The sequence below is a fragment of the Dysidea avara genome, chromosome 4 (assembly GCF_963678975.1).
Source record: "Dysidea avara chromosome 4, odDysAvar1.4, whole genome shotgun sequence".
Taxonomy (NCBI): Eukaryota; Metazoa; Porifera; class Demospongiae; order Dictyoceratida; family Dysideidae; genus Dysidea; species Dysidea avara.
This window is the reverse complement of record NC_089275.1, coordinates 7,898,218-7,911,343: the sequence shown is the minus strand read 5'-3', so window position 1 is coordinate 7,911,343 and position 13,126 is coordinate 7,898,218. Positions and strand designations below refer to the sequence as shown.

Here is a 13,126-nt window from a genome sequence, read left to right as displayed (position 1 = left end):
GACTAGAGCATACCTGTTCCCAGAAGAGCTGAGGTCAAACTCCACAAAATCCATGCCGACACATTCAAAGACACCCCCTACTGGAATGCTCACTAGTGGTGGTTTCCCTCTGAACCCTTGTCCTTTAACAGGCGCACACACTACACATGAGGCACACTTCTTGTGTACTTGAGCATTCATGCCATCCCAATAAAAATACTGACTCACCCTTTGCTTCATCTTCTTGGCAGCAAAATGTCCAGCAAAACACGAGTCGTGGTGCTCATCAAGAATCCTCTCTCTCAGATGGTTGGGGACTACTAAACGGCGTCTCCCTGGCATGTCTGTACCCTCATAATACAGGATGTTATCAACAACATAGTATCCCTTCTTGCCTTGAACCGACACTCGCTGAGCTTCACTAGAATCCTCAGGCAGCGTTCCATCCCTCAGGTAGTCAATTAACTTGGCCAATACAGGGTCTTGTCTCTGTTCTTGTTGTACCTGCTCCATACCTGATCTATTATTGTCTGTCACATGTAACATTACATTATCTTGTCCAATTGTCTGTTGGTCAGTCAGCTGTCCTCCTGGTATTGGGGCTCTAGATAGGGCATCAGCAGCAGTGTTAACTGTACCAGGCTTGTGCTCTAGTCTCATCTTTGGTAAGAATCTAGCTAACCTTAGATACCATCGTGCAAGTAAACCCTTGGTTTGACTCTTCAAATGCACTAGGAACGCACTGACCAATGACTGGTGATCGGTGTACACAGTAAACTCATTGCCAAGCAAGTACACCTCAAAATGTTCCACAGAGTAAACCAACGCAGCCACCTCTAACTGTGTAGGTGCATACTTAGCTTCCGCTGGGTTAGTCTGCCTACTGGCATACGCAATAGGATGCCTCCGGCCTTGATCATCCAACTGTTCCAACACAGCACCAAAACCCAATAAGCTGGCATCAGTCCATACATAAAAAGGCTTCGACAAATCAGGTGGATGCAACACAGGTACTGTTGCTAACCTCTCCTTGAGCTCCTGAAAAGCTCTCTCACAGCCATCACTCCAATTGAACTGTACTGTTCCTCCAGTAGCTGGGTCCTTCCTAGTCAAGGCAGTCAGTGGTCTAGCCACAGCTGCTAGATTGGGCACATGCCTCCTATAAAAATTCACAAGCCCCAGGAAACCCTTCACATCCTTACAACACTGGGGAGTAGGGAAGTTCCTCACAGTTTGGACCTTGTTATCATTAGGACTCACTCCACTGGCTGACAATGTGTGTCCCAGGTACTCCACCTTCTCTTGTGCAAACGCACACTTACTAGGTTTAAGTCTCAGCTCAGCCTCCTCTAGTCTCGTCAGTACCTTCTCCACATGTTCTAGGTGCTCCTGGAAAGATCTGGACACAATTAACAGATCATCTAAATACACAAACACAAAGTTCCATATGTTACCACTGAAGAGTTGGTTCATCAGACGTTGAAACGTCGCAGGAGCATTGGTTAGTCCGAATGGCATCCTCCGATACTCGTACAAACCCATATGACAAGTGAATGCCGTCTTACTCTTGGAATCAGGATCCATCCTTATGTGATGATACCCCTTCATCAAATCTAGGGTAGTGAACCACTGGCCCTTCTGCCTGCCCACTGTGTCGATCAAGTCGTCAATCTGGGGAATAGGGTAACAATCCGGAATGGTGTCCTTGTTGATACCTCTGTAGTCAACACAAACACGGAGACTACCATCTTTCTTCCTTACCAATACTAATCCCGAAGCATATGGGCTTGTGGATTGCTCAATACAACCTGTTGCCTCTAGCCTGGTCAAGTCTGTCTCTAACTCTGCACGTAAAGCATACGGCAACCTACGAGGGGCTGTTCTGAAGGGAACCACTTCCTTCATCTCTATCTTGTGTTGTACAAGATCTGTTTCTCCGAGTTCACCATCAGATAGGGCGAACACCTGGTGTTTCGTCAATAAAAGCTGCAACAAGGTCTCTTTCTCATCTGTTGAGCAAGGATCTCCTACCAATAACTGGGAACGCAGTTCTGTCTGGCGATGTTCCATTTGTGATGTACACATTCTCACAACTGTGTCAGGTACTGGTGCTTCTTCCCACACAGGGTCGGCTTGGTCCTCAATGGTACCTACAACTGTACCCTCACCAATTACTACTGTACTACTGTTCCAATTAGTCACCATCACTCGTGGCTTAGCTTCTCTTTGCTGCCACAACTGTTCAGTGAAATCACATCCAAACTGTGCCATAGTGCACTCACTTGGTGACACAAGACCAACAGAGATTGACTCTTGGTTAGGGTCTACTTGAACACACACTGCTTTGGTCTGCCAGGGGCCCAGGCGGAGCTCTCTTCCAAGGGTAACCTGTAGTACACTAGCTCTACTTACTATGTGCTGTGACTCACCATTATCATACTGTGGATGTACTTCCATTCCATTGACATGGATGACTCTAAAACCAAGACCCACCAGAGCATTGGTGCCTAGGATTAAGCCACAATTGCGTAGCTCCCCTTTCCAAATTGGTTTCTCAGATGCCAACACATGACATGGTACCTCCTTACAAACCCCAGTCTCCTCCACTTTAACTTGCAGAGAAACTAAACCAATAGTTCCTAGAGCAATACCAGCAGCACCCAATGGCTGTGTGCCCATCTCAAGGTTCCTCTTGTGACTCTCCTGTAGCGACCAATCATTGGCTTTCCTTATTGCTGGCAGTAGTTCTTTCCTAACTAAAGAAACTTGTGCCCCATGGTCCAAAAATCCTCTCGTTTTCACTCCATCTACAACAAGGTCTACTTTGTAAGTTGGCCCTCTCTGGTTACAGGACTGTTCTGGGGTGGCCTCAGCAATGTTTTCACCGACCGTCACTGTGCGTATCCATGGGTCTTCCTGCACTTCACTACTCTCCTCTGGTGTCACCTGACTAGGCTGCCCTTCTGAACTGTGCTGTTCCTTCTCTATAGGCTCTATTTCTCTGGGTTCCTCTATTGTCATTCTGTGGGCTCCTTTCTTCTTTCCATGTGGACAGGATTTGGCTAGATGGCCCTTCTCCTGACAATTAAAACACTTCACATGCTTTAAACTCATTTCACTCCCTTGTCTGGCAGTGGTTGGTGGCTCTTTTAATTGGTCCTTCTGAGTTGCACTGGTCTTCACCACTGGAAGTTTGCTTGGCCTGTGCTCAGGGATCGTTCTTCGTGGTTGGCTGGTAGCTTCTCTCTCCTTGCTACGGCGGTCTCTCTCCTGCACAGTGGCCTCTGCTTTAAGTAACTTGTGCAAGAGTTCCTGGACCGACCCTACAGTTATTTCCTTAATTTCCTTCTGCAGTTCTAGGGGTGCCTTGTTCCACAATATGGACTCCAATACCTCATCAGTGAGCTTGGTGGGAGCCATTCTCTGATAATCTCGCATGGCATCAAGTAAACCCTGGGCTGACCCAAATTGAGAATACTGTAATTCATGGCATCTCTGATATGCCGTACGTGGGTCTAAGTGTACTCCATATTGACCACGATATACTTCTACAATTCTGCTCCAGGATTTCTTGTCTTCTGATGTCAGTGTCCTCTGCCAAGTTGACTTGGCGGGGCCAGCCAGAAACCATGCAAACCACCTTGCTCACAGCTGATCATTCCAGCCACAGTCTGTTGTTGCTTCTTTAAAGTCTTCCACCCATACCTCAAAATCATTGTCACCAGTTCTACCACAGAACTTCTCAAGGCGTGTGCACAGTGCTTGAAAACCAGGGGGGTGGGGATCGAGATGCCTCCTACCATGCTGTGATGGTGGGTGACTAGTGGTTTCATTTGTTTCTGAAGTGCTCTCATTGTCTGAGGACTCGCTGGACTCGGGTGCTTCAATTTCTCCAACATCTGGCTGCACCACTGGAGTTGTAACAGTCAACCTCTCTACCTCCTCACGGAGCCTGGTTACTTCCCTATCAAGAACATCACACCGTGCACCCAACAACTGCTTATCACTAAGCAGTTCATTAATCAACGAGTCACGTTCCGCTAATTGACGCGCGCTGGCCAGCCGCTCGTCATTCGCACGTGCACATTCAACCTCATATCGTAGCAATTTCTTTGCTACTGACCCTTCTCTTCGACATGCGGAGCACACATACATAATTGCTTTAGTACGACAACCAACTAGAGCATTATACAATGGTTCAGACAACTTATCACATTGCCTGATACACGCCACGTGCTCCCACCTGTCACAAAGGTCACACACCAGTGCCGCGTTGGACTCCTCCACTTCATGCCGGCACGTCACGCACGGGTATTCCACTGTACTGCTATCCATTATGTCTTGCAGGGTGATAGGACGAAATTTACTTCTGGCAGATTACTCAATCCGTCAATGTCGGCCTCAGGGATCTCGGTAGGACCTCCAAGTTGTAATGCTTGATTCAATAATTCATTAACAATCATTAACAGTCATGTAAACAATCATACAACAATCACGACTTCACTTCTACGATCCCTATATTGTCAGTCTTTCTCTTGACACGAGGCCGTTTCCCGCGCTTTCCGTGACTCTCCTCTCAGTTCCGTCCTGCTCCGGATACTACTATCATTAATCACCTTACAACTGTCTTCGGGTTTGTCACAGTAGCACGTGTACTAAATGATTTTAGAAGGGGGAGCATGTAAAAAGTCCTTTGGAATCCTATTTTTTGGACCTTGACAACTGTGAAAAAACTATTTGTTTAGCTACATGGAAACAATCAAGTTTAAAGGCTGGATCTAGTATTAGACCAGTACAAAGCCTGCAGCTGCAACATGATGGCCCATTAAAATGCCACATGAAACAAATTGTTTTCTTAGCCTGGCAGTAAACAAAATGACTGAAAATGCTATTTTCAAGGGGTTTTATTGAAGTCAGTGGCGTAGTCAAGGGTGGGCATGGGCGGGCATTTGCCCAACCATCACAGTTTCTTGCCCAACCATCACAAACTTTTGCCCAACCATCATAAGTAGCTTAAGATTCACGCGGGGATTCACAGCAGCACACAAAACCACCCTACTTTGATACTGTAAAGCGTAAACATGTACCTCATTTCTTGAACCATGACTTCAGAAGAGATCGAGATAGATGGTATATCACGTGATCCATTACGCGGAAAATTCCTTGGGAAGTCCCTATAAAAGACGCACGTGCTACGCTCCTTGGCGCGGTTTAAATTCGAAATTTAAAATGGAGTCAAAGCGTGGTACACTACAGTCGTGGTACACTACAGTCGTGGTACTGTATCTCTGAGTCACAGTGAGTGATAATCGTCAGTAGGATTCAGTGTGGATGGTGCTGGCAGTAAGATTTCGTTTCAGTGGATTTGTCAAGCGTATTTTTTTTGATAAGGAAAGTACCGTATAGCCTACCTTACTGCTGATGAAAGAAAACAGGAAAACGTGACTCTTCTAGATAACAATAATAGCATATGCAAATGGAGCTGGAAATGGAGAAAAGGTCAAGTCATTATAAAGCGTCACGTGCACAAATTGTACTGATTAACCGAGTTGTGGTTTACACCAGATTCATGCAAAATGTACATTGGCTGCTATAAGTCTGGGACGAAGCTTTCTTGGCATGCTGATATTTGTGTTATAGTTCATAAATTAGCTCCCCGGTCTTCATTAGGGACCATGTGGCGTTTAATTGAAAAAACATTTCATATCGCTGTGGTGGTTGGTCTGTAAACTATACTGCCAGTTGATTGTGGTAAATATGTGATGAACTGTTTTACATTGTTGGTTCTTGTAGGTTCAGCAGTTTGATGTCACGTGATACTCAGCTACGGCGATCGTCGGTGGATGCCTGCCCTACAAGTTTTGTAATGTTTTTTCCTTACCTGAACATATCAGTTTGTAACTGTGTTTTCAGTAATCATAATCATAATCATAATCATAGATAGCATATAGCTAGTAAATGTATGCATGCATGCAAGCAGCATTTATTTACACTATAGTATAGGTAGCTGTAGGCCTTGTGTGCATACACTTTTTTATATTTTTCTTTGATAATGTCTCACATGAAAGTGAGCGTGTTTCTTGTGTGTGTAGTTAAGTTGATGTTATGCCCAACCATCAAATATTGGCTGGCTATGCCCCTGATTGAAGTCCAATGCACACAGTTCTGTAGTATCATTTACAAGGATCATCCTGATGTGTATTGTTTCTTTATCAAAGGTGTATAACAAAAGTTATCGAATGATGAATGGTTACCGGTGGACAAAATCATTGGAATATCAGAGTATCAAGATACACGGTAGTGTGTCGTGCGGCCAAAGAAGCCGGCGCGCAACCCCGTGAGTATATTGACAGGAAGAAAGAAAACGCAATTTTCGCACCTCCGTAGCTCTGTGCTTCCTTGATGAAACAACACGAATTTTGCTGTGGACACTCCCTCCACCTTCAGCACTCCACATTCCAAATTTGAGCGAAATCGCTTCAAGCGTTCCCGAGATATGCGACTTCAAAAATTGGCTCAGTTTCTTCGTTTTTTTTATTTTTCTTCCTCTTTTCGTACACTTACAAAAACTGCTATAAAACGCGAACGCCTTATCCGATCGCCTTGAAATTTGGCACACAGAAGGGGGGTATAAAGGCGCATCTCTGTACCAACTTTGGCTGGAATACGATAAACAGGCAAAGAGTTATGAGCGATTATTCACGAAAAATAACACCAATATGTTGTCACGCCTACAGGGTAAACCGCGTATGGGAAGAAGCTGAAAATCGGTGGGTGAATAGGTTAACTATTGAACCTCAAACCTTTTGTGGTTTGAAAGAAATCGAGCTAAAAACCAGGAAGATACAACGAAAAAACCAACAGTGTGTAACAATTACGCAATCGAGATTAGCTAATAAAAAAACGACTGCTTGCTACGCCTACCAGGTAAACCGCTTGGGGTAATGCTTTGCAAATTGCTGTACAGATGGAGTTATCATCTTAGAAAGGCTCTTCAATGGTGTAGAAGAATCAGACGTAAAACCACGGAGTTATAACACGAAATCCAACTTGGTGTAGCAAGTGCGAGATCGAGATACTCTAATAGAGCAGTCATCCTAATAGAGCAGTCACCCTGAACAGAATTCAAGAGATCAGTTAGAAATAAGTAACCTGTATAGAGATCAGCTACAAACAATTCACCCTGTTCAGACATCAGTTAGAAGAAGTTTTCTTGTAGAGAGTTTAGTTACAAACAAATCACCCTGTTGAAAGATCAGCTAGAAGATGTCATCTTGTAGATAGTTCAGTTACAAAGAAACCACCATGTAGAGAATTCAGCTACAAACTAGTGACCCTGTAGATACATCAGCTAGAAGAAGTTACCTTGTAGAGAGTTCAGCTACAAAGAAACCAGTCTGTAAAGAGCTCAGCTGCAAACAAATCACCTATACAGAATTCAGGTACAAACAAATCACCCTGTAGAGAGATCAGCTAGAAGAAGTTACCTTGTAGATAGTTCAGCTACAAACAAATCATCCTGTAGAGAGATCAGTTAGAAGAAGTTACCTTGTAGATCGTTCAGCTACAAACAATTCACCCTGTAAAGAGATCAGCTAGAAGAAGTTACCTTGTAGAGAGTTCAGCTACAAAGAAACCATCATGTAGAGAATTCAGCCGCAAACAAATCACGTGTAGAGAGTTCAGCTACAAACAAATCTCCCTGTAGAGAGATCAGCTAGAAGAAGTTTCCTTGTAGAGAGTTCTGCTACAAAAAAATCACCCTGTAGAAAGATCAGCTAGAAGAAATCACCTTGTAGAGAGTTCAGCTTCAAAGAAACAATCATGTGAGAGTTCAGCTACAAACAAATTGTCCTGTAAAGAGATCAGCTAGAAGAAGTTACCTTGTAGAGAGTTCAGCTACAAAGAAATCATCATGTAGAGAGTTCAGCTACAAACAAATCACCCTGTAGAAAGATCAGCTATAGAAAACATCACCTTGTAGAGAGTTCAGCTACAAAGAAACCATCATGTATAGAGTTCAGCTACAAACAAATCACCCTGTAGAAAGATCAGCTATAGAAAAAATCACCTTGTAGAGAGTTCAGCTACAAAGAAACCATCATGTATAGAGTTCAGCTACAAACAAATCACCCTGTAGAAAGATCAGCTATAGAAGAAATCACCTTGTAGAGAGTTCAGCTACAAAGAAACCATCATGTAGAGAGTTCAGCTACAAACAAATCGTCCTGTAGAGAGATCAGCTAGAAGAAGTCACCTTGCAGAGAGTTCAGTTACAAAGAAAGCACCAAGTAGAGAGTTCAGCTGCAAACAAATCATCTGTAGAGAGTTCAGCTAGAAACAAGTCACCTTGTAGAGAGTTCAGCTAGAAGAAGTCACATTGTAGAGAGTTCAGCTACAAAGAAACTACCATGTAGAGAGTTCAGCTGCAAACAAATCACCCAGTAGAGAACTCAACTACAAACAAATCGCCCTGTAGAAAGATTAGCTAGAAGAAGTTACCTTATAGGGAGTTCAGCTAAGAACAGATCACCCTGTAGAGAGTTCAGCTACAAACAAATCACCCTGTAGAGAGTTCAGTTGCAAAGAAACCACCATGTAGAGAGTTCAGCTGCAAAAAATAAATTACTCTGTAGAGAGTTCAGTTAGAAGAATTCACCTTGTAGAGAGTTCAGCTGCAAATAAATCACCCTGTAGAAAGTTCAGCTATGAACAGATCACCCTGTAGAGAGATCAGCTAGAAACAAGTCACCCTGTAGAGAGTTCAGCTAGAAGAAATTACCTTGTAGAGAGTTCAGCTACAAAGAAACCACCATATAGAGAGTTCAGCTGCAAACAAATCACCCAATAGAAAGTTCAGCTATGAACAGATCACCCTGTTGAGAGTTCAGTTAGAAACAAGGAATCCTGTAGAGAGATCACCTAGAAGTATCACCTTGTAGAGAGTTCAGCTACAAACAAATCACCTGTAGAGAGTTCAGCTACAAACAAATCACCCTGTACAGAGATCAGCTAGAAGAAGTCACCTTGTAGAGAGTCCAGCTATAAAGAAACCACCATGTAGAGAATTCAGCTGCAAACAAACACCCTGTAGAGAACTCAGCTACAAACAAATCGCCCTGTAGAAAGATCAGCTAGAAGAAGTTACCTTGTAGGGATTTCAGCTACAAACAAATCATCCTGTAGAGAGTTCAGCTACAAAGAAACCATTCTTTAAAGAGCTCAGCTGCAAATAAATCACCTGTACAGAATTCAGCTACAAACAAATCACCCTGTAGAGAGATCAGCTAGAAGAAATTACCTTGTAGATAGTTCAGCTACAAACAAATCACCCTGTAGAAAGATCAGTTAGAAGACGTTACCTTGGAGAGAGTTCAGCTACAAAGAAACCATTTTGTAAAGAGCTCAGCTGCAAACAAATCACCTGTACAGAATTCAGCTATGAACAAATCACCCTGTAGAGAGATCAGCTATAAGAAGTTACCTTGTAGATAGTTCAGCTACAAACAAATCTCCCTGTAGAGAGATCAGCTAGAAGAAATTACCTTGTAGAGAGTTCAGCTACAAAGAAACCACCATGTAGAGAGTTCAGCTGCAAAGAAATCACCCTGTAGAAAATTCTGCCAGAAACAAATTGCCCTGTAGAAAGATCAGTTAGAAGAAGGTACCTTTTAGAGAGTTCAGCTACAAATAAACCGTTCTGTAAAGATCTCAGCTGCAAACAAATCACCTATACAGAATTCAGCTACAAACACATCACCCTGTAGAGAGATCAGCAAGAAGAAGTTACCTTGTAGATCGTTCAGCTACAAACAATCCACCCTGTAGAGAGAGCAATTAGAAGAAGTCACCTTGTAGAGTGTTCAGTTACAAAGAAACCACCATGGAGATTTCTGTAATCAATATATGTGATCGGATTTGCGAAAAGGGGTCTTCCACACACATCCAATTCTGTAAACGTTGGAGACCATAACTCAGTGTTCAAGTAACATATTAACCTGAAAATTTCACCATGTATTCAGCTATAGTGGTGCTCACCACTGCCCAAATTTCAAGGCAATAGCTTTTTCCAATCTGAAGTTATCAATTGTCAAAGTTGGCAAATTGGATGTGTGTGGAAGACCCCTTTCGCAAATCCGGTCACATATGTATTATATATATAATTTGTACATTTACTGATAAAATATTTAAAGTACATCTACTTCATCTTTTCTTCTTCCTGTAGTAAAGAAAAAAAACATAGGTTAAAAAAGTCCCAAAGCTGGCCATAGGCCGGCTTTGGGGTACACAAATACAAAAAGAAATGAAATCTAATCCAAAACAGCTAAGCTGTAAAAAAAGTGTGCGGCCCTCAGAAAGGCTATGGTAAAAAAAGATGTGAAATCCAAGGTGGCGGCCAAGAAATGGCTGTGATGGTAGGCTAACGGTAAAAATTTTAATAACGACAATTCAGGTGAATTTTTGTGCCACTTCACAAAATTTACCTGAATTGTCATTATTAAAATTTTTACCATTAACCTACCATCACAGCCATTTCTTGGCCGTCACCTTGGATTTCACATCTTTTTTCACCATAGCCTTTCTGAGGGCCGCACACTTTTTTTACAGCTTAGCTGTTTTGGATTAGATATACTAAACAACAAGGTATCTCTATAATACTAATTAGATTTGATCAACATTGCAGAGATAATTGCTTGATTTATGCTTATACAGAGGGATTTCAATAATTTAATGTCCACCTGTAACCATTAAAACTTCATCATTCAATAACTTTTGTTATACAGTGATACACATCAGGATGATCCTTGTACATGATACTACAGAACTGTGTGCATTGGAAATGCAAAACTTTAATAAAACGATTTTAAAGAACTAGCTAACTGTGATTCATGAGTTATTATTAAAACTGATCATGTTGCTTGGATGGCTCAGTTCACCGCTTATGTTATATAAAGATTCTTGCAAAGTTATTTGCAAGATTAGTAAGCAAGTTTTTTTTCATTTTTTAGGAGGGCATACATCTGACCCCCTCTCCAAAATTTCCATGCACCGACTACCTACAGAGGGATCATTCTCTATAGGGTTAGGGCAAAAGTTGCTGGTATAGCCATTTTAAAGCATATTTTTGTGCTGTTAGTTTGCAAGCCATTATCAAGCTTTTTAATTTCTAAAAGTCCGATCAGTGAGGGTTGGTACCCAGACACCCCTGAAATCAGTCTACTTTGTACTCAGTCCGGCTATACAACAAACAAAGCATTCATGCTATGAGCCCCCGTATACGTGGGAGGGTAAACCGTAGAACCACTAACTCATTCATGCTGTAGTTATATGTATCAAGAGTTCATAATAATGTATGGGGGAGAATGTCTAACTACCAGTATGGCCCACTGCTGGAGTTCACTTGACTAGTCATATGTACACCTCTAGCCTGATTCTACTGATGACAAAGAACTGTTGATAGGTGATGATTGGTGATAAGATCAAGCCTTTCTTCTAAGAGAAGCCCGTGGTGTTACTTGCTGCAGTGTGTTATGCTGAATGTACTCCAGTTAGACACTCTCCCCCACACAAATATTATGAACTCTTGGTTATATTTTGGAGCATCTCCGATCCTTTGGAAATTTGTAATGTTAAACAATATAGCTACTGTGTACTTTACAGTTGCTGAAAAGACAAGCAGAAAATGAAACAGAAGTAATAATGTAGAAGGAAAACCTATGCGTGGAGCTCAGTGGATCAAGCATAGAATTTCTGGTAGCAGGGGTCTGGAGGCACAGCCCCAGATGCTGCCGGGATGGCTATAAGAAGGTTTAAAATCTGCAGAATTAATGTTTTAGTTGCAAAATGCATGGACACAAGTATCAAGTTTGTAACTAGAATGGTCCACTATATAATTAGCTATGTGCTATATATAATTATGCCAGAGTGGTCTTTTATGAGCACCACAAAGGATTTATTGTTTATACATTTCATTGTTTTTGCTTAAAATGAAATTACACCTGTAGCCTCCTACACTGTTAAAATTCAGGAGTAATCATAACACTTTATGCGGATATCACCACAGTTTAACAGTGTAGATACCTAGTAGCACATATAGTAGACATTATAGAGACTTTTTTATATCAGTGACGTACATAGCCAGAAATTCCTGATGGGTGGGTGGGTATACACGATGCCCTGTATGCACATAAAAAATGCTTCCATTAATGAGAGACATTATCAATGAAAATCATATAAAGTGTATGCGGCACATACACGTGATGTACAGCTGGCTAGTATGCTTATAGTGCTGAACAGAATGATGCTGCATGCAAATAATAAACTATACGTACGCATAGCTGTGTTTTATATACCGGCATAGTATCCTGTATCCAATCCAACATTGCTTGTGGTATAGCTAGCTAGCAGAAAATCACACACTAGCTATATAGCTAAAAAAGTTATGAATTTCACTACTAATTTCTGCCACAGTGCTCATGATTTTTGTGTAGTGACATTCACCACTTTTGTAGTGACCTTCACTACTCTTTGGTAGTGACCCTCACTACACTAGTAGTGAACGTCACTGCACTATAGCTAGCTAGTAGTGAACTGACATCACTAGCTATAGCTACATGGTAGTGATGGTCACAACAAAATTAGGACACATCACTACACAAAAATAGTGAGTGAGTATTGCAGCAGACATTAGTAGTGGCTTTCACTATTTTAGTAGTGGCCTTCACTGACTAGTTTGTTTTACTATTAGCTATGCATGACTTCAAGTTGGCCTGCCGCCTATGTTTCTTAAATTTACAGCTTATTACTGAGATTACCTGAATATGTGACCGAATTTGACAAAACAAGGCTTCCACACACATCCAATTTTCTGACTTCAACCAACTGTAACTTGACTACACAGTAAGTTATTGCCCTAAAAGTTTTGTAAAATTCCAGGTCAAAATTTGAAACTAATGTCATGCTCCTACATTGAGTTATGGTGATTCAAAGCCATAAAAGTGGATGTGTGTGGAAGCCTTGTTTTGTCAGCCTTGTTTTGCTAAGTTAGGTTGTTTGAAGATTTCTCACTGCTACAGAACTGTGGAAGTTAATGTTTTGAGCCATTTTCTACCTAATTCTATTCTTGCAATTAAAGATGTCATTAATT

At 41.8% G+C, this 13,126-nt stretch overlaps 1 protein-coding gene across 1 annotated transcript; it reads right to left on the bottom strand.

Moving 5' to 3' along the window:
• Positions 1-1,481: 1,481 nt before the first annotated feature.
• On the bottom strand, positions 1,482-3,399 carry LOC136253502 (uncharacterized). The gene is made up of 2 exons (XM_066046174.1): positions 1,545-3,399; positions 1,482-1,498 (listed from the first exon to the last, which is right to left on the bottom strand). Exons 1-2 carry the CDS (start codon positions 3,397-3,399, stop codon positions 1,482-1,484), a joined length of 1,872 nt encoding a protein of 623 aa, XP_065902246.1.
• Positions 3,400-13,126: the final 9,727 nt, after the last annotated feature.